Source organism: Marmota monax, unplaced genomic scaffold (genome assembly GCF_021218885.2).
Source record: "Marmota monax isolate L192 unplaced genomic scaffold, Marmota_monax_Labrador192_F-V1.1 WCK01_AAM20220418_F8-fsc00116, whole genome shotgun sequence".
NCBI classification, from domain to species: domain Eukaryota; kingdom Metazoa; phylum Chordata; class Mammalia; order Rodentia; family Sciuridae; genus Marmota; species Marmota monax.
In genome coordinates this window covers 1,346,853-1,366,296 of record NW_026695220.1, presented here as the reverse complement: position 1 = coordinate 1,366,296, position 19,444 = coordinate 1,346,853, and the positions used below count along the sequence as shown (strand labels likewise).

General features: G+C 34.6%; 1 protein-coding gene across 6 annotated transcripts in view; it reads right to left on the bottom strand.

The window, feature by feature from the left end:
* The window catches only part of Prim2 (DNA primase subunit 2), a 436,920-nt gene that overhangs the window by 264,880 nt on the left and 152,596 nt on the right, over positions 1 to 19,444 (bottom strand). For all 6 annotated transcript variants that reach the window (XM_046432559.2, XM_058575226.1, XM_046432556.2 and 3 more), the window contains 3 exons: positions 17,920 to 18,023; positions 14,507 to 14,586; positions 12,880 to 13,000 (listed from right to left, as the gene is read on the bottom strand). In XM_046432559.2, the coding sequence (XP_046288515.1) occupies positions 12,880 to 13,000; positions 14,507 to 14,586; positions 17,920 to 18,023 (305 nt within the window). The remainder of the gene's footprint in view (positions 1 to 12,879; positions 13,001 to 14,506; positions 14,587 to 17,919; positions 18,024 to 19,444) is intronic.

Below are 19,444 nucleotides of genomic sequence, written 5' to 3'. Positions count from 1 at the left end.
GCCCAAACAATAGTTCTGATGTATACTAGTCAACCAAATAGTTCCAAAATAGTTTCTTTAAGGACTTACTCAAGTGGCAATATTTTTAATATAATTTACAGCGCTTAGCAACTACAGGCACTTACAAAATATTAGTGGGTTCATTGCCTATGACACATATTCAACTGAAAATACTAATTTCTCTTAACTCTTAAAATATATGTAAATATAAAAAGGTTTAAATACTAGATATATCTGTGCTTATTAGCACTTGTTTGTATTCACTTACTATTTAACAATCCCCTGTACCCGTTTATTATTAAAGCAAAAGGAAGAAATATACAAAAACTGAAAAATGAGAACTTTTTTCCCCTTCTACACTGAATGAACTATTGGAAGTTGAAGTACAGTACTTTGGCTCCCCCAAATGACACTTATAGAGCATAGTAATCTGGGAATAGGAAAAAAAAATCTGATGCCAAATACAAAGGAATTCTTTGTAGCTCATCGTCATTGAAAGAAGTCTGTCAAGAACTAGATCAGTTTTAATACAATCACCTCTCATTTATCCTGCTCCCTACCTAATCCAAAAAAATATAATGATAGTTATATATTCTAAGAGTTTATCTCTAAGTTCCAAAAGATAAAGGAAATTATATATGAAAGAGTAGAAAAGTGAAGGTGAAACTATGGTCCGAATATCAAGAGGTATTAAATATCAAGAAAAGTAAGGGCTTTACAGAAAAATACCTAAAAGTGAATCACATATTTATTTTTTAAAAAATTAGTTCCAAGATTATTCAAAAGTCAAAATGTTGGGGCTGGGGTCATGGCTCAGAGGTAGAGCACTTGCCTAGCATGTACACGCCTCAGCACTACATAAAAATAAATAAAGATATTGTGTCCAACTACAACTAAAAAATAAATATTCAAAAAAAAAGTCAAAATTTCTTTTTTTTTGTACCAGGAGTTGAACTCAGGGGCACTCAGCCACTGAGCCACATCTCCAGCCCTATTTTGTATTTTATTTAGAGACAGAGTCTCACTTTTGCTGAGGCTGGCTTTGAACTCGAAATTCTCCTGTCTTAGTCTCTCAAGCTGCTGGGATTACAGGCATGCACCACCATGCTTGGCAAAATGTTCTAATTTGAAAAATTAAAATATCCTTCTGAGAACTCTGTCAAAATTCTGTTACTTTGCAATCTTAAATCTCAACTTAGGTCTCAACAATCCATTTCCTTATTCACTCAGCCACTGCAGTTATCTTCATCATGGTAAATTACAACACTTTATTCAAAAACTCTCAATAATTCCCTCCTGCCCTTCTCCTATCTAGCTAACCTTACCCCCCACTCTTTTCCATAATTTAATGACATAAAAATGTAAAACCACAACCACACTAACATGGAAAACACATGAATGTATTTCCTTTAAATAAAAAAGGTGAAGATATCATTAAGTAAAGTATATGACAAGTAGGAGACCTCCAGAGAGATAGGGGTTATACTATGGCTAGGAAAAAGATGAAATGATAGAACTATGTCTGTATTCAACTTGGAAAAAGGAGAAAGAACTACACTGTACTTAGGAAAAACAGGCTCTGCTATTGCTGGACAAGGAAAGAAAGGAACCAAGGACCCTCCACTACCAGCTGATCCTGCCATCCAGTTAACCTTCTCAAAGGGGCAAGAATAAGAGATCACTCTAACCCATCCATCTCATCCCAAACCATCCCTAGGCTTCCCTCATGTTTAACTTCAGGGCCTGTAGACAAATTAAATCTCAGAAGTTCCCTAGTTCAAACGCAAAGTTTTCTCAATGGTTTATAATGTTTGAAATTCTTCTATGTTACACCATCATCCTCATCATCAATTAAAATGGAAATAAATAAAATTAACCTGAAATTCTTCTCTTCAAACTGGCTATTTTAAGTTATAATCATAAATGGATGATTTTTGAAACCTTTACAAAAGTGATACAAAGACCAGAAACCTTACTATATGAATGGCACAATCCCAAGAAAAAGGCATCTTAACTAATGCTCTATGAAGACACCTCCAAGGGAAACAGACAGAACTGGAAATCCATCTATAAGCTCTGTGAGCAGACTGGCAGCCTCATTCCTTCCTAGCTGAGAAGTTTGCTCACCCTTCTCCACTGGGATTCTGGGACTCTACATTCACAATAGTTGAAGAGCTTTGAACTCTGTTTATGAAGAAGACTACAAAGAAGTATTATTGTCATGCTGCTTTTGGCTCACTCCTTCATCTGCTATGCTCACAGTTCTTATGAGTACTGACAGTATATGATATTGAGGGTTTAATTTAAGATTATTTTTCACAAGAAGTGGGAAAACAACCAGATCTAACTTTAGTTATATAAACAGTGTGTCTGGGATGATAACTATTAGTGAGAAAAATAATCTGATTTTTTAAAGAAGGGGAAATTTCAAGAAAAAAAGAAAAAAAAAAGTATAACTATAAGCCAAAACTACCTTAAATCTTACAAAAAGAAAATAAGAAACATGCTATGGTCAGTGTTTATAATACTACAGGCAAGAATCTAATAGAATCAAACTTGGGGATCAGCAAAGCTTGGATGAAATTAGTTGTTCACAATGCTATGAAACCCAATGCTACCCTTTAATATTTTAGCATTTAAAATGTTACAATACCGACTTTACTATCTCAAAATAAAATTCAAAGATATTTTTTGAATCAATAGAACTCCATAATTAAATACAAAAGAAAAATAAAAGCAAATAAAAAAATAAAAGCAAAGTAAATAAAAGCACTAAAGGACTTGTGTACAGTAGTTAGGTATTGCATCCATTAATAGAAACCACCTACCAATACAAACTGATATAGCATAGGTATTGGTACCTTTTTTCAAAAATAAAAAAGGTAAATAACTCACAGAAACAAAGTATTATCTTCCATCAGTTCATAAGATATTTTAATTCTAAGAACAATAAAGGTATACCAAAAAACATGGAGAAAAAAAGCAATTTATGTGGATTTATAAAACAATGTTTGAATCCAGATGCAGATCATCACAAGCAGTTTGGCCTTGGAGGCTTTGTGTGACCACATAAATACGAAAAGCCAAGAATGACATCAGCAAATGCATTCTTATACAGAACTATATCCAAGCCCTTCATTGCAGGAACTCCATCACTCCTGTCTCCTGTCATTTAAATGCCTGTAATACCTGTCAATCATAGTTACCACCATCAAAAGTACCACAAAGATGTCTAAAACACTAGTAGAGAAACTATATCTCCTATAGTTCAGAAGCCCTAGACTAAACCATCCTCCAGAAAGGCTCAGTTTGAAACAATCAGTAGGACTCCCTTGATGCTCTCTCTCTTGTACTATACAAAAGAAAACCTACAAGTCCTTAACTACCTTTTCCTAAGTGATTGAATTATTCCTACCTCAAGCAGAATTTAATGATTGAATTTTGGTTTACAATGATTTTTGACATGCATCAGTTGTTGATCATAAACTGAAACATATAATATAATCCCAAAACATTTTTAAAGGGGTAAACAGTACCACAGAAGAAAAGCTAAGAATATAGAAAAATTGTAGCAAAACAACAAATCCCTCAACAACTAAGCTGTATAAATATAATGTTTTCCCTAGTGATAGCATGCATATTATATTGGGAAAACTACTTATGGTATATTTAATATATTTAGTTTCCAGCTCTACCAAGAACTGTCAGTTAAAATAAAACATCTTAGTAAAATTACAGTTAATGCTTTAATTTTCTACATTAATGTAAATCTCTAAACTCACACCTGTGTTTGTGTATCCCTTTTGATGAGCCCTGTCACCTTCAATGTCAGCATTTATCCCACTTCATTTCAGTGCTAGTTAAGTACTGTGAAGAAATCTGTTCATATATTTAGTAACATACTTTGTAATTCACACATATCAAAATATCTAGAAGTCTGTCTTGGGGCAGAAGTTACTTAACCTTCCTGCTCTTCAAGTTCCTCCTGGAGCTCTTGTAAGGATTAAATTATGTAATCTATATAAAGCACTGAGTAAAGTGCCTGGCACTTAGTAAACACATATCAAAGGTTAGCTACGAGTGATTAATTTCTCTTCTGCCTCCTTATATCACTGGACAAATTCAGACCTTAATAAGTCCACTCTTTATTCAGTCATCAATAAATATCCTTCTTAAGGAAATAAGGACCCCATCCAAGTTTGGGGACAATCCACTGGGTTTTATAATATTCATATTGCAGTTTTAAGCCTTGAATCAACTAAAAGGAAGCTGAAATATATGTGGCTATTAAGCTTCAATAGAGATTACAGAAGAATTCTCTTGCCCAAAAGCTTCATGGGAATGAAGACAGCATGCTCTGAACAGAGGTAAACAGGAAACAAAGCCAGAGAGGCAGATATCAACAGTTGAAGAATGCCACTAATTTCTTAAAACCAGGGAGATTAGCAATCAGCAGCAGGTAAAGAATAAATGGAGAAAAAGTCCATGCTTTCTATTAGGTAGGGAGTAGCAGAATGGTATGTATACAGGGCCTGGGCTAACAGAATATCTGTTGTTACTATAATTATAACTCAGACTTATCCAGTGATTAAGAACACAAAAGTATCATTTTGTATAACTCCATTAGCCCTCCACATGCCTGATTCTCATTCTCATGCAAAAGACCTATGTTAAGACAATCTGACCTAGAACTGAACTAGTCCATGACACAGCAATTCAGCCAAAAACAAATTTCTAGGCAACCTGGGGGCAACAGGAAAAGGTTTGGTAGATTATGGATTGAAAAAAATAATGTCTACGTACAAAAGCTCAGAAACATTTCCAGGACATCTTCAGAAAATGTAAATAACACTTCATGATGTTAATGTTTAATTACAGAGAATATTTATCACTATAGATGATATATAGTAAAATTAGTTTCATTCTTTTAGGATCCAAATATATGCATGTATATATATGTACATACACAGAACATTGTAATACATTTAGGACAAAACTCTATATGGAACTAATTTAAAGTCATACCTTTTTTTCAAGGGCAAAGTCACAAGCATAGTCATCAAATAATCAGAATATAAGATATTATGTATATATAAACTATGTTAGAACTTTAAAAAAGAGAAATGAATTTCACAAATTATTTTGAGAACTTTTGCATATGTTAAATTTAGCCTTCAAGAATAAATTCAGTTTGAAATTTCACACATAACCATAGTATCTCTAGGTTTAAACTATCTTATAATGAGCAGGAAAATCCAAATTCTGTTAATTCTAAAATCTTATCACTAAAGACCATCTGCCATGTTTTTTACAGCTATACACAGAGTTACATAGTTAGGCCTCAATTAACTAAAAATTCAATGAACAATTTCCTATTCTCCATATATAAAATAACAATATTTTAACTATAGCTACCCAATAATGTCAAAGACCACTATGAGAACAATAGTATTAGGTTTGTAGAGTAGACTTATAAAAAGGAAGTACTCTGAATATCATCACTTAATCATTTAGAAAGAAGTCAAAACTATGCATTTGTAACAGAAATGCATAAAGGGCTCTGTCTAAATCATTAATTTTTCTATTTAGATACAGAACAGGTTGAAATTTGCTAGCCAATATAATCCCTTAAAACCAGCTGGATGAAAAAAAAACTCATTTCATATATAACATATATATCTATCATCTAATATTTAACCTGGAAAAGGATAAGAATTCCATGTTACTATACTCATCTTAAAGACGTCTAATGTTCACAAAACAGACAAACCTTCGCAATGTTACTACTATTTATATTGTTCTCATACTGCTATTTTCTTGAGGAATTAATTCAAAATTAATTTATTCACTGCACCATATCTGGAACTGTCAAACTAACTTATTGTTCAGCCTTGGAACATAAAACAATTTACTTCCCCAATCAGAAGATAAATTTGATCTTTAACAAGGAATTTCTTCTTTTTTTAATAAATTTTTTTAAGTTGTAGTTGGACACAATGCTTTTATTTCACTTATGTATTTATTTTTATGTGGTACTGAGGATCGGATCCAGTGCCCCGCACATGCTAAGCGAGCGCTCTACTGCCAAGCCACAACCCCAGCTCCCAGGGGATCTTCTTGACCTAACTCTAGTCATGCTCATGAATCCCCTTTTTGACAAGACCTGTTTATCAGTTTAACAAGAATCCTACACAGTCATGTTAGGAAAAATCCTTTACCCTTTCTCTGATCACCCTCAATATCTTATCACCTTTGTTCACCTTTAGAAAAAAATCCTAAAGTCATATTAGCAAAAAGTTACCCTATCTCTTCCTAATTTCCCATCTGCCTACACTACCCACCACCCCCCAGCTCCTTAGCTATAAAGCTCTAACCTTTTTTTCAAGGGCAAAGTCACAAGCATAGTCATCTTGTATACATAGGTATTCAGTGTTCAGCTCATTTCTCTCCTATATTATAAAACCCTACTATAGTCCCCCACTCCTTGAATAAAGTCTTCCCTTCTATCTTTGACAAGTGACATGAATAACATTTTTTCTTTAATATCCTTCATATTATTAATCCTTTCCCCCTCAGTTCCTTTTATGTCTGAAACTGCCATAAAGAGTATTCAAAGAGTTTGTCTTAATATCCCGTCTTACTCTTCACCAGTCTCCACTTCTACACCTCTCATAGCCAGTAGCTTGACAGAGTACTATGAAGAGCTTCCAGGATTATCAAACACTCTCGTTCATTAGCCTGTTCTACTCTCACTTCTGCATGTCCTGCCTCAGCTATATCATCAGATCTCTTATTGGCTGAAGTTTATTGGATCAAAAGATATAAAGATATACATATCTCACCAATTTGAAAGCACCACACTAAAACCACTTGGCAACTTATTAATACGCTTATAATAACTTGAAACCTCAATGGTAGGCATAAAGAGTTGTGTATATCATGTGAATGAAATTTTCATATTTTAAGCAACAGAAAAGGAATAGACCGCATTGATGAATGAACTTTCCAAGATCTAAAACCCAATTAACAATGAAAACAACATAATAAGGGCCAAATGGTCAGAAAACCATGACTCTCAAGGCCAATTTGCAAATATCTAAGAAATAATGATTAACAAGTGAATACCAAAACCATTCTAAGATTCCACAACTGTAAAAATTAAATCAATGTTCCAATGTTAACTGGAAGAAAAGCATCTAAAAGTTCCTAATAAATTCATGATTGACATTTGCAGTAACAAATGACAAATTAAACTTTAATTCATGTTCATTGAAAAGAAGTTACCAGCCAAGAATGACATGAAATATTTTCTAAGACAGAAGAAATTAAGGTTTCAAACTGTAAAGGATAAGAAATGTTAAATGCTAGGTTCAGGATAAGAAAAACTATTTCAAAATAAGCAAAACTAAACAATTCAAAGTTTTACATGAACTTGTTTGCAGAGAACCAGGAAATAAGGTAGCCAATCTTACTTGCCTTTACTCAAAAATTCATTTCCTTGAACATAGAGGCAATTGAATAATGCTAATTCGTTTTAATATGCAATGTTGTTTCCATTTGGCACATAGAATACGCATTTTTCCTGTCCCTGCCATTCTGTAATACTCTAATGAAAAGTATCCTTCCATTTGATCCACTGGCATTTCAAATTTTAAAAAAAGCTTTGACGGTCCTAAGGAAGTTTTAAAAAGCATCCAAGTAAATTATAAGCTGCTGTCAGACTCTGGACAGCAACAGCACAGAAACCCTTTGTCTACATGGCTGACAGCTGTCAAAGCCTGACCTTTCCCTAACTGACCAAGTGAAGCAGCCTTAATAGAATCTGTTTAACCATACCAATTCACCTTTGTTGCAATTCAAAATCAATCAACTCAGCAATGAGAGATCCAAAACATTCTCCATACATGGCAACATTCACTCATTTCTAATCCTTCATAGAAATTTCATACTTAAAATCCAAGTTATGTACATAAAAGCCAAAGAATGAAAAACATCAGTTTTTCCTTTTTGTACACTTTTCTGTCATATGTCATAAAGATCTACTATCCCCTACAAATTCGAGTATAGACTAAAAAAGCTAAATTATAGACACACAGCTTGAGTCTATAGTAGAACACGGTTCCAGATCTGATAACTAACTTCATTTATATTTTACAAATTTTTGTCCAGTAAAAGCATAGAAGCCAGTAAAATCTAGGCAAAGAAATTAATGATCCTTTAGAAAAAGGATCATGCATGTTCCTATTAATGAAATGTTATATGCATGTTCCTATTAATGAAATGTTATACATACTTCTCCATCAAAGCAAACACAATGCAACTTAGTTATTAGTATTACAACTCTTCCTAATGTAAAACTATTTATTTTACATAAGGAGATCAATATAAAAATCATTGTAGCATTAAGGAAACTGAAAAGACAAAGACATGTGTCCAATCAGTCTACCAGTACTCTAAGTCCAGGTAAACTCTAAAACACTTGTGCCAGTAATCCACCTTCTGAGACATGGAAACAAAATGGCCCCATGGTTCTCCAACCCCCACTATTTTCTTCTGTCTGGATAAGAAGCAGTAGATATGTCAGAGACTATCTCATGTAACAAATGCTAATTATTTCCCCAACCCTTGCTTTGTTCTGAATATAAATGCATCACTAATACCCATTTTGAAATAATAGTTTCCAAAAGCAAGCCAGATATTCTAACCAAAATGAAGAAAATATGCATGTTCCTATTAATGAAATGTTAAAAGTTAGGAAGTACTAAAATGAAGTGGGAAGAGCTCTTACAGGCACCTGCAGCAAAGCTAATCAACAGCACCCAAATTCAAGCACCTTAATTACTAGCATCAGAGGCCATGGGAGAGAACACATGAAAGAAGAGAGAAAAAGAAAGTTCTCTCCTGGGGAAGTGATTGTAGTCTACCACAGGAATGGCTTTTTCTGTCAGGCCTCCTGCAACAGTCTCATTCTGGCTTCCGTGAATCTCCACCAATCACGCATACTTGATCAAAATTTACATTCTACAGTTTAAATTTCGAAAGCATAAGGCATCAAGTTTTCTACATTCTACAAACCTCCACTCATGTTCTGCTGAACCCACTAAAAGCAACACCTCTTCATCCTATTGCCGCACTGAGAATCACTGAACTAGAAAAAACAAAACAGTCACACAAGAAGCCAAAATTACTGTTCCCTATAGAAATTGTACAATACTGCCTAGTATGTAAAAATGTGGATATTAATTTTCCCTTCATTCAACTTTTTGGTTTTATTCATATTTCTTATTTTATTTTTTTTAAGAGAGGAGAATAGCCAGAGTGAGAGTAATCCTTTTTTTAAAAAAAAGAGAGAGAGAGAGAGAGAGAGAGAACGTTTTAATATTTATTTTTTTTCAGTTTTCGGCGGACACAACATCTTTGTTTGTATGTGGTACTGAGGATCGAACCCAGGCTGCATGCATGCCAGGCGAGCGCGCTACCGCTTGAGCCACATCCCCAGCCCTCTTATCTTATTTTATTGTATGTAATTATTATAATATACCTCAAATGAACTACAGAGTGAAATAGGATATAAATATATAATATAAAATAAAATACAAATTATAGTAAACAGACAAGAAGCAACTAGAGTAATATTAAAAATAATGATACTAACATAATTATCAAAATTATGCATGTACTTCTCATAAATTCCAGATTCCTAAAATATATTCCAAAATAGTTTTTTTAATTGCAGCAAAATATACCCATCTAACTGACTCCAAACTTCTTCAACATACAGGCATTTGCTGCTTCTGTCTTCTCCATAATATCACCAGCTTATATATATGCCAGGCACAATACTACATACTCTATACACATTATCTTATTTAAACCTCAAATATCTGTGAGGTGGGGATTGTTATTAAACCCATATTAAAGATGGGGAAACTGAAGACCGGATTAGAGAATTTACTCAAAATTCATTGTTAAATCTGGGATTTAATTTCATGCTCTGGTTTGACTAGGTTTGTCCCCATCAAAACTTACAGTGTAGTTTGATTCCTCAATGAAGCAGTGTTGGCTGTGATTAGGTCATATGGGTGGAGCCCTCGTGAATAAATTAATGGAGTCTTATGGGGAGTAATTTCTCACTCTTAGAGGATCAAACTGGTTAACCACAAGCACAGATAGTTACAAAGCTAGGATGTCCCTTGTGTCCCCTCTCTTTGCATATGCCTGCTTAACCTTCTTTTTTTTTTGCCATGTTAAGATCCAGGATAAGACCCACACCAGAAGCCGTGACCTAATCTTGAACTTCCCAGCACCAGAACTGAGAGCTAAATAAACCTGTTTTCTTTATTAATTACCCAGTCTCCAATATTGTTATAGCAACAGGAAAAAACTAAGACACCCTATTTCCTAGCCAATAAGCTAGCCTATACTGTTTACAAGATGCTTTAAGACGTCATAAGACTTCTGCATCAGAGACAAAGAACTTTAGTACTCACATCACAGGAAGCAGCAAAAGAACCAGTATATTTGTGTCACTCTCCTTGCCCCCAAGTCCCATAGGGAGTAACACAAAATAGCACAGATGGATGCTCTCTGTGCAGTAGGTCTGCACGAAAGCTAAGGAACACTGGCAACCAACAGTTTTTATAGGAAGCAGTAAGGCTCCTCTATATGGCAAAGAAAGATATTATCTCATCTTTCAAAGGTGCTTACTAAAATCACCTAAGAAATAGCCTGAGTGAAGAGTAATTAGGGACATGGACTCTTGATATACACAGCAAGATGTGTAGGAGTACAAGAAATCCATGGAGGAATCTTCCCCAACAAAACAGGGTTCAATCTCCTCCACTGACATACTACTTCATACCCACTATGATGACTAGATTTTTTTTAATATTTATTTTTTAGTTGCAGTTGGACATAATACCTTTGGTTTATTTTATTTATTTTTATGTGGTGCTGAGGATTGAACCCAGGGACTCACATTCCATAGGCAAGCGCTCTACCACTGAGCCACAACCCCAGCCAAATGACTACATTTTTTAAAAAAAGATAATAACCAATGTTGGTGAGAATGCAGAAAAACTGGAACCCTCATACACTGCTGGTGAGATGTTTGATGATAGGTGGGCCTGGTGGTGTACACCTATAATCCCAGCACCCCAGGAGGCTGAGTCAGAAGGATTGAGTTCAAAGCCATTCTCCAGCAATTTAATGAGGCCCTCAGCAACTTAGTGAGACCCTGTCTTTAAATAAAATTTTTAAAAAGGGCTGGGGATGTGGTTAAGCACCCCTGGATTCAATCCCTGGTACCAAAAAAAAAAAAGATGTTTGATAATAAGCCACTTTGGAAAACATTTTGACAGACCCTCAAAAGTTTAAATACCTTACCCTATGACCTAGCAATTCTAATCCTAGGTATATACTTGAGAGAAATGAACATATATCTATACAAAACCTTGTACATAAGTATTACTGCAACATTATTCACAATGGTCAAAATGTGAACAAAATCCAAATGTCCATGAACTGCCAAATATATAAATAAAGTATTTGGAATTAAGTACTGATACATGTGACAACATGGATAAAATCTGAAAGTATTATACTCAATGGAGGAAGTCATTCACAAAGGACCATGTATTTTATGATTCCATTTATATGAAATGCCAGAAGAGGCGCATTCACAGAAACAGAAAGTAGATTAGTGGTTGTCAAGAATTGGCAGAAAGAATAAGAAGTGGCTACTAAAGGGTACAAGGTTTCATTTTAGGGTGATAAAAATGTCCCAAAATTAGATACTGGTAATGGTTTCATAACTCTGTGATTATACTTAAAAACCAGTGAACTATATGTTTTAAAAGTATGAATTTCAAAATATGTAAATTCTATCAATAGATGCATTATTAAAAAAAAAAAAAAACAACTCTACATGGCAATATTTTGAGACACTCTAAAATAAAGATGGATCTTTTCAAGGATACTTTTTTTCTATGACCTAATAAAAATCAGTAATATCAACAAGAGCAAAAAACAAACTATTTCTAACATGAAAGGATAAATTAATTGAAATACATAATAGCAACAATGGGCTTCACCAAAGATAAAAGCTAAAAGAAAAGGGGAGAAGCAATAGGTTTGGGTCACATAGTTTGTGCACATCGCTTGACTATGCCTAAGTAGGTTATTTAGAGACCTCAGAAGAGGCACTTTTAAGAAGAAAATGACAGAATTATAGAAAGTGCCTCCTAAATACATAATGGACACCAAAAGTACACTAAATGTCCCCTCCCCTTCATGCAATCTCTTTCCCCCAGCTCATATACTAGTGTTCCTTGTTACAGTGGGTACATCCTCAGACAGAATTTATCAGACAAGACAAATGTCTTTCACCTACTCTAACTTTTACTTTTATTTTATTTGGCCCAAGCCACCCATTGCAACAGCAAAATAGGGTCCAAACCAGTCCCACTACCATTTGACTACTCTAGATCTTGCAAAACAGCATTTTTCTACTGTCCCCCCACAGCATGGATCCACCTAAAAGACATAAACTATTTTTACCCACAATGTTCATCCTTGCTAAATGTCCCACATACTTCTTTTTACATAATTATACAATCATTCAGATTTACCTACAAAAATTATTTTTAAAAACTATTAAATCAGGTAGATTCTACTGATAACTGACTTAAAGAAAGCACTACCTTCTCTAAACTTCACTACTGCAAATAAATAACTATCACTAATGTGCAAAGCTACTCTTTCAGGCAGGAGCTTGAGAATGTAAAGAGAATAAATTCCTCACATTACTATCAGCACTTAATGCAAAAGGGAGGGATAAATAGTGAAAACAACTGGAAATAACTACGAAAAAATACTTACAGCCTCAAATTGCAAATGGCTATCCTTTAAGAAATTCTGAATTTTGTCTTTGGGTAAAATATTGAATCGAAATCGAAGGAGATCCATTTCTTGTTGAATGAACCAGCGTCTAAGATCTTCACTGAAATGGAAACAGAAAATTATGAGTATAAACTAAAAATCCAATTAATATTAAATATGAGAAATTTTTGTGAAACAATATTCAAAGACGACAAGATGCCAATAGACAGCAGTTAAAAGCAGATGAGTCTTCTACTGTGATAAAGAAAATACAAATACCTCAAACCACACTCTTCCAGGGTTATGCTAGGTATGAGGTCAAGGGATGTAATGAACATAAAAGATTAAATAAAGAATACTTCAATTCTACTGTCATGTATAACTAATTAAAACAAATAAAAAATTTAAAAAAGAAAGAATACTTCAAGTCTACCTGAATTATTATTGAATAGCAAAAAGGAAATAGTACACTGCATTTACTGTAATTATTAACAAGTCATTTACATTTGAAAATGGGGTACTCCTTTGGTCAGGGTTGGTTTCATAAATGCCAAATTAAGTTTTTTTAATATTTTTATAGTTCATTTTAGTTATACATAAAATTAGGGTTCATTTTGACACAATCATTCAAACATGGACTATATTTTGCTCTAATTCAGTGCCTACTACAAATAAATAAAATTTTTTAAGGCAACTTTTTCTTTAAATAGATTATGATCAGTACATTTTACAAAGTAAAGTTTATAGCTTTGCAGATTATAATTTCACAAAATTTAATATATACAAGAATACTTCAATATTTCAAAGCTAACATGAAAATATATTCAGTTGTAAAGCAGACACAGCATGCCTTATAAGGCACATATCATTATTGCAATATTATAAAATATTTATCCTACTGCATGTAAAACATGATTTCATGTTTTTACTTTTACAGACTGTCAGCAATTTATCCATTATACATATTACATGAACTACATATGCTTTTTTATAAAAATAAAAACTCTAGGACCAAAGCTTATGATCATAATTTCTCAATTATGATCTTGGGATAGGAAGCAATTCAAGATTTGTTCTGGATAAGTCTACTAATAAAAAGAAACAACCATAACTATATTATTTGGCCAAAACTAATAAGAAAGGAAAAACTAGATTTTTTAAAAAGCAGCTAACTCCTTCTCCCTCTGGGTGGCACTGTTGATTTATAAGAAACCAACCACCAACTGAAAATAACTAGTGTAAGAGGCCGGTATATCTCAAATTCCAAAAAAACTGTATTAAATTCAAGTGTGTGTTTGAGTCACTGTTTCTTATGAATATTTCCAACTTCTTTTCTGGAAAAGTATCAAACATCCTTCCTAATGAGATCCCTTCTAATTTAAATTCCAAATGAAGAGTATCTCTCATAAAGTTAAAAACTTTCATTGGGAAAAATTTTGCAATAGAAATTTTCAGTATTTTTTAGTAAGCAACTTGTTTCGGACAATTCACTACAACAGTGTTCAAACCATGGCACACCAGTTCCTGAAGTTATTCTGGGTTTTCCTATGTTCAGTACAATCAGCTTCCCATGTACCAATTTATAACCCAAGATTTCAAGTTTGTGAGAGTACAAATGTATACTCACGACTGGCAATAAGCAAGGCGCAAAATAAAATGAGAGATGTGATCTCTTCTTCGTGGTTCATATTCATCTTCTAAGTTTTCCTTAAAAATAATGACACAAATAAAATCACTGCATGAGAATGAAAAGAGGTATAAAGAAACATTGAATAAGCAAAAGTCAATGGTAAAGTAAAAAAATTTCAAAAACACATTTCTTAATATGCTTTCTGGAATAATTATCATTTTACTTAAACTACAACCAGCTGAAACTAAGAACTGAACTGATCTCATCAAAACCTTCTGGGTTTGGACTCAACTATTTTCCCTTAGCTTGCTTTCTTACCCAGCCTATGCCTACAATACTTATTCACTGCTTCAACCATTTCTTAGACCAGTCCTCAACTTCTTTAATTCCAACCATTTGGCAAAACCAAGATTCAAAATTAATCTGTAGCTACAGTCCGCAGGCCTATTCCCAAAATGCTGAGAATTTCTGGAGGAAAAAAATACACAACTATAGGAATTTAGAATATAAGTAGACCCTTACCAATGCCAACAAATCTTTATTCAAGCCCAAAATGGCAAGATCAAACATTTGAGGCACTCACTAAGTACCTGGCACTGTTCTAAGCATTTTTAATGTAGCAACCCATTTAATTCTTCTTTTAAAAACTAGGAAGTAGGCACTACTATACCCTTATTTTAAAGGACTGAGGCACTCTGAGGTTATATAATTTGATCAGGGTCACAAAGTGTGTCAGTCAGCTTTCTGTTACAGTAACAAAATACCTGAAATAACCAACTTAAAAAGAGGAAAGGTTGATTTTGGCTACAGTTTCAGAGATGTCAGTCCATGGTCACTTGGCCCCACTGCTTTTGGTTCTACATCAAGATAGAACAACATGGCAGGGAATCCGTGGCAGAGCAAAGCTACTCATCTTGTGAAGACCAGGAAAACAAAAAAAATAGGAAAAGACCAGGGTTCCACAATCCCTTTCCAGGGCATACCCTCAATGACCTAAAAACTCCCACTAGGCCCCACCTCTTAAAGTTTGAATCACATTCAAATATCACCAAGCTAAAGACCAAGCCTTTAGCACATGGGCCCAGGAACAACATTCTAGATGTAAACTATAGAACAAAGCTTAAGCAGCAATTACATATTGTCAGCCATGTGACAATTAGACACATAATTGTCTCCTTCCTCCTTTCTTAGAAAAAATGTTTCAATTTTCACCAGTTGCTTTAAGGTCCCTACCATAGTACCTTTCCTTTCTCTCTAAACAGGTGACTTCACCAGGCTATCAGGCAAACTCCTTCAGCTCCAAGTTTCTGCATCCACATGTTATGTCACCTTCCCTAACATCTCTGTGGACACAGCATCTCTCCTTCCCTGAACCTAAAGCTAATCCCTACACCCAAATCCTGCGACTCATTTGCTCTTGCCTCTGAAGGGTGACCTTCATTTATCTAATGTTCTATTAAAGTATCAAGCTCCCCTCCTATTCTTCCTATTCTAGATCTTTCTTTTCAACTTATAAATACGTTTAAGTATCTCCTGTCATATGTGTAAATATATATACATAAATGTATATATACATGCACCATTATGTGTGCCCATGTGTATATGTGTGCACCTTCTCTTTTCCATGAAACATCTATGTTCTGCCCTATTTCTCTCTTATTTTTTTGGCTAAGCATCTTAAAAGAGTTCATATTTCATACCTAACTCTCCACCTCTCACCTTTCTCTTCCAGCCACTATCCTGATTCTGCCCCTATCTAAGAGGGCCCATCCAACTGTTAAATCTAATGGACACTGTACAACTCACCTTTATAAGATCTATCGTAAGCTTCTGAGACTATTGTGGTTAAGAGTACCATCATAGAAACAAAATGTCCAGATCCGAATCTTGGCTTCACCACTTACCATCCTATAGGCTTGGGCAAGTTAGTTAGCCCATCAGTAAATAACACAGTTTCCTCATATGTAAAATAGGGATAACAATAGTACCTACGCAAAAAGACTACTGACTAGACTATATGGGTTAACATAAATATAGTTAGAACAAAATCTGGTACATAGTAAGAATACAAATATCTGCTGTTATTTCTATATTATCATTATAATATGACAACTATTGTTGAAATTCCAGCATTCCTTGGCCTCTATTACACTACTATCCAGATTCATCTCTTACTTCTCAGAAAGCTCCTTCTCAGTCTCCTCCCTAAACTCCTCCAATTCCACTTGCCCTTAAATATTGGTATTCTTCACTATCCTACATCATCTTCTCCTCTTAAATTATCTCCCTAGGATGTTCTCACCTACTCATGATTCCAACCCTCCTCTAAACCTGCACTCCCACTAAAGATGTCTTCTAAGTTCAAATTTGTATATCCAATTATCCATTTGACATTGCCACAGGCAACTCAAAGTTATGTCCAGCACTAAACTGAACATCTTAATTCTAAGACTTGTTTTTCTTTTTGGATACCACATCTCAAAATATCACCACCATCCACCTAATTGTCCAAATTAAGAACTTAGGTATCAGCCAGATGCAGTGAAACATACCTGTAATCCCAGCTATTCTGGAGGCTGAAGCAAAAGGATTGTGAGTTTGAGGCCTGCCTCAGCAACTTAGCAAAACCCTGACTCAAAGTAAAATTTAAAAAGGGTGGGAATATAGCTCAGTGGTACAGCATTTGCCTAGCACACACAGACCCTGGATTCAATCTCTAGTACCATGTGGGAAGGGGAGTGGGTGTAATTCTTAACTTTCCTCTCTGCTTTCCCCTATAATAAGTTATAAAAAATTTTTAACTCTACCTTCTTAATATCTCTTCAATCAGTCCTCTTTTCTCATTAATTCAACTCTCATTATTTTCAGTCTCCTGTTTTCACTCCTGAGGGATATGACCCTATCAATCTGCTATTGGCACTCATCTTCCCAAAATAAATATCTTATCACATCTTTCAGGATGCAGTTCCAGCATCACCTCCTCTGGAAAGCTTTCCCAAACCTCCTCAATCTCAGCTGGATCATTATATGTGCTCTTAAAGTTCCTGAAGCCCACTTCTAACAACCGCATTCATCATCTGTATTACACAGATACATTTGGCAATGTCTGGAGACATAGAGTGAGTGAGAAGAAGCCAGACATGCTACTGAGCATCCTGCAATGCATAGGACATTTTCTTCAACAAGGATCTATTAGGCCCAAAATGATGATAATCCCAAGCTTGAGAAATCCTGACATAAGCATATGGACTGCATGTCAATTACCCAAGTAGACTGTAGGTACTTTTGTGCAGGGTCTATGCTACATTAGACTTTATAAAAGCCAGTGCTTAATATAAGACCTTTCCCACAACTTACACAATAATATGAAAACAAACATACTGAAAGAATTTTTTCCCTCTTCTACTTACTCTGTAGGAAAACTTGAGCTTTCGAATCTCAGCCTCCAATTTACTCTGGTATTGCTCAGTTCCTTTCACATAGCTCACACCAAGATTTTCAACTGATTTTAGCACTGAAAAAGAAAAAGAAAAAAGTAAAAATGTAAGAAAAAAGTAAAAATGTAAGACAATTTTTAAAAAATAAATTCAACACAAAAACTATAGAGAGTAACCTCCTAATTACCTGTTTTTAGAACATGAAAAAATAAGTTTGATTTTCTGCAAGTTTATTAGATAAACTACATATGCTTGAAATTATCTCCATCTACATGAAGAAAATATGCATGTTCTACAGCAAAGTCTAACACCAGAGAACCTCAACCAGGGGAGAGAGAAGGATGAAGGATAATCCTTGTTGTACTAAGCCACTATTGTTGAGGAATGTGAAATTATGTTGGTATGGAAAACAAACCAAGCACCCTATTTGCATTCTTCACAGAGTGTTGGCCATTTGGCAGTCTGCTTCATTTACTCAGCAAGACTCATAATAAAAAAACAGGCCTTTCTTTCCTGATTAAACAGAGAAGGGGAAGACACAACAATGAAGAAGCAGAACCATCATATGCAAACAAATCATCTAAAATAGATGTCACATACTGTTCAAAGATCCTTAAAGTCCCTTATCAATCTTTCATGGATTCTTCTCTTGAGGCATTTTTTTAATTCAAGAATGAAAATCTTGTAAATTATCTCCTGAACCCATGTTCCATGGATAGCTCCTTATTATGGTATCCTTTATTAACTTTCCCTTATTCCTGCTTCTCGTCTTGCCATTCCCAGCTCCATTAGCAGAGTTTCTATCCACTAGATCATCCAAGCAGGAATTTCAGCTACCCTACACCTGCTCCTTCACTCCTCATATTCAGAAAACCACCGAATCCTCTCAAAAACACTTTATTTAGGGGTAGGATATAGCTCAATAGTGGAGCACATGCTTTGCATGCACAAGGCCCTTGGTTCCATCACCAGCACAAAAAAAAAAAAAAAACCTCCTTATTATCTCTTAAAAGCTTTCCCTTTCTATCACTGCCATTGTCATTACTTTAGTTTAGGCCCTTATCATTTCACTCTTTAAGTGCCAAACCCAAGGGACACATTTATCATCATCTCAATCCCTATAAATCATCTGACATTACTAAGCTTTCTAAAACTTCTCCTCCCTTGCCTTGACTCTCACATTCATCAAAAGGATAATGAGGGGCTGGGGATGTGGCTCAAGCGGTAGCGCGCTTGCCTGACATGCGCAGGGCGCTGGGTTCGATCCTCAGCACCACATAAAATAAAATAAAGATGTTGTGTCCACCAAAAACTGAAAAATAAATATTAAAAAAATTCTCTTTAAAAAAAAAAAAGGATAATGTGTGCCCTCCTCTCAGTATTAGCATTCCTCACCCTGTTCCTCTAAGTATGAATGACAGTATTTCAACCCTCTTTCTGATTTTTCCACAAGGATATTGTGTAACATCAAATCTGAACAGTACTAACATTTCTGTTT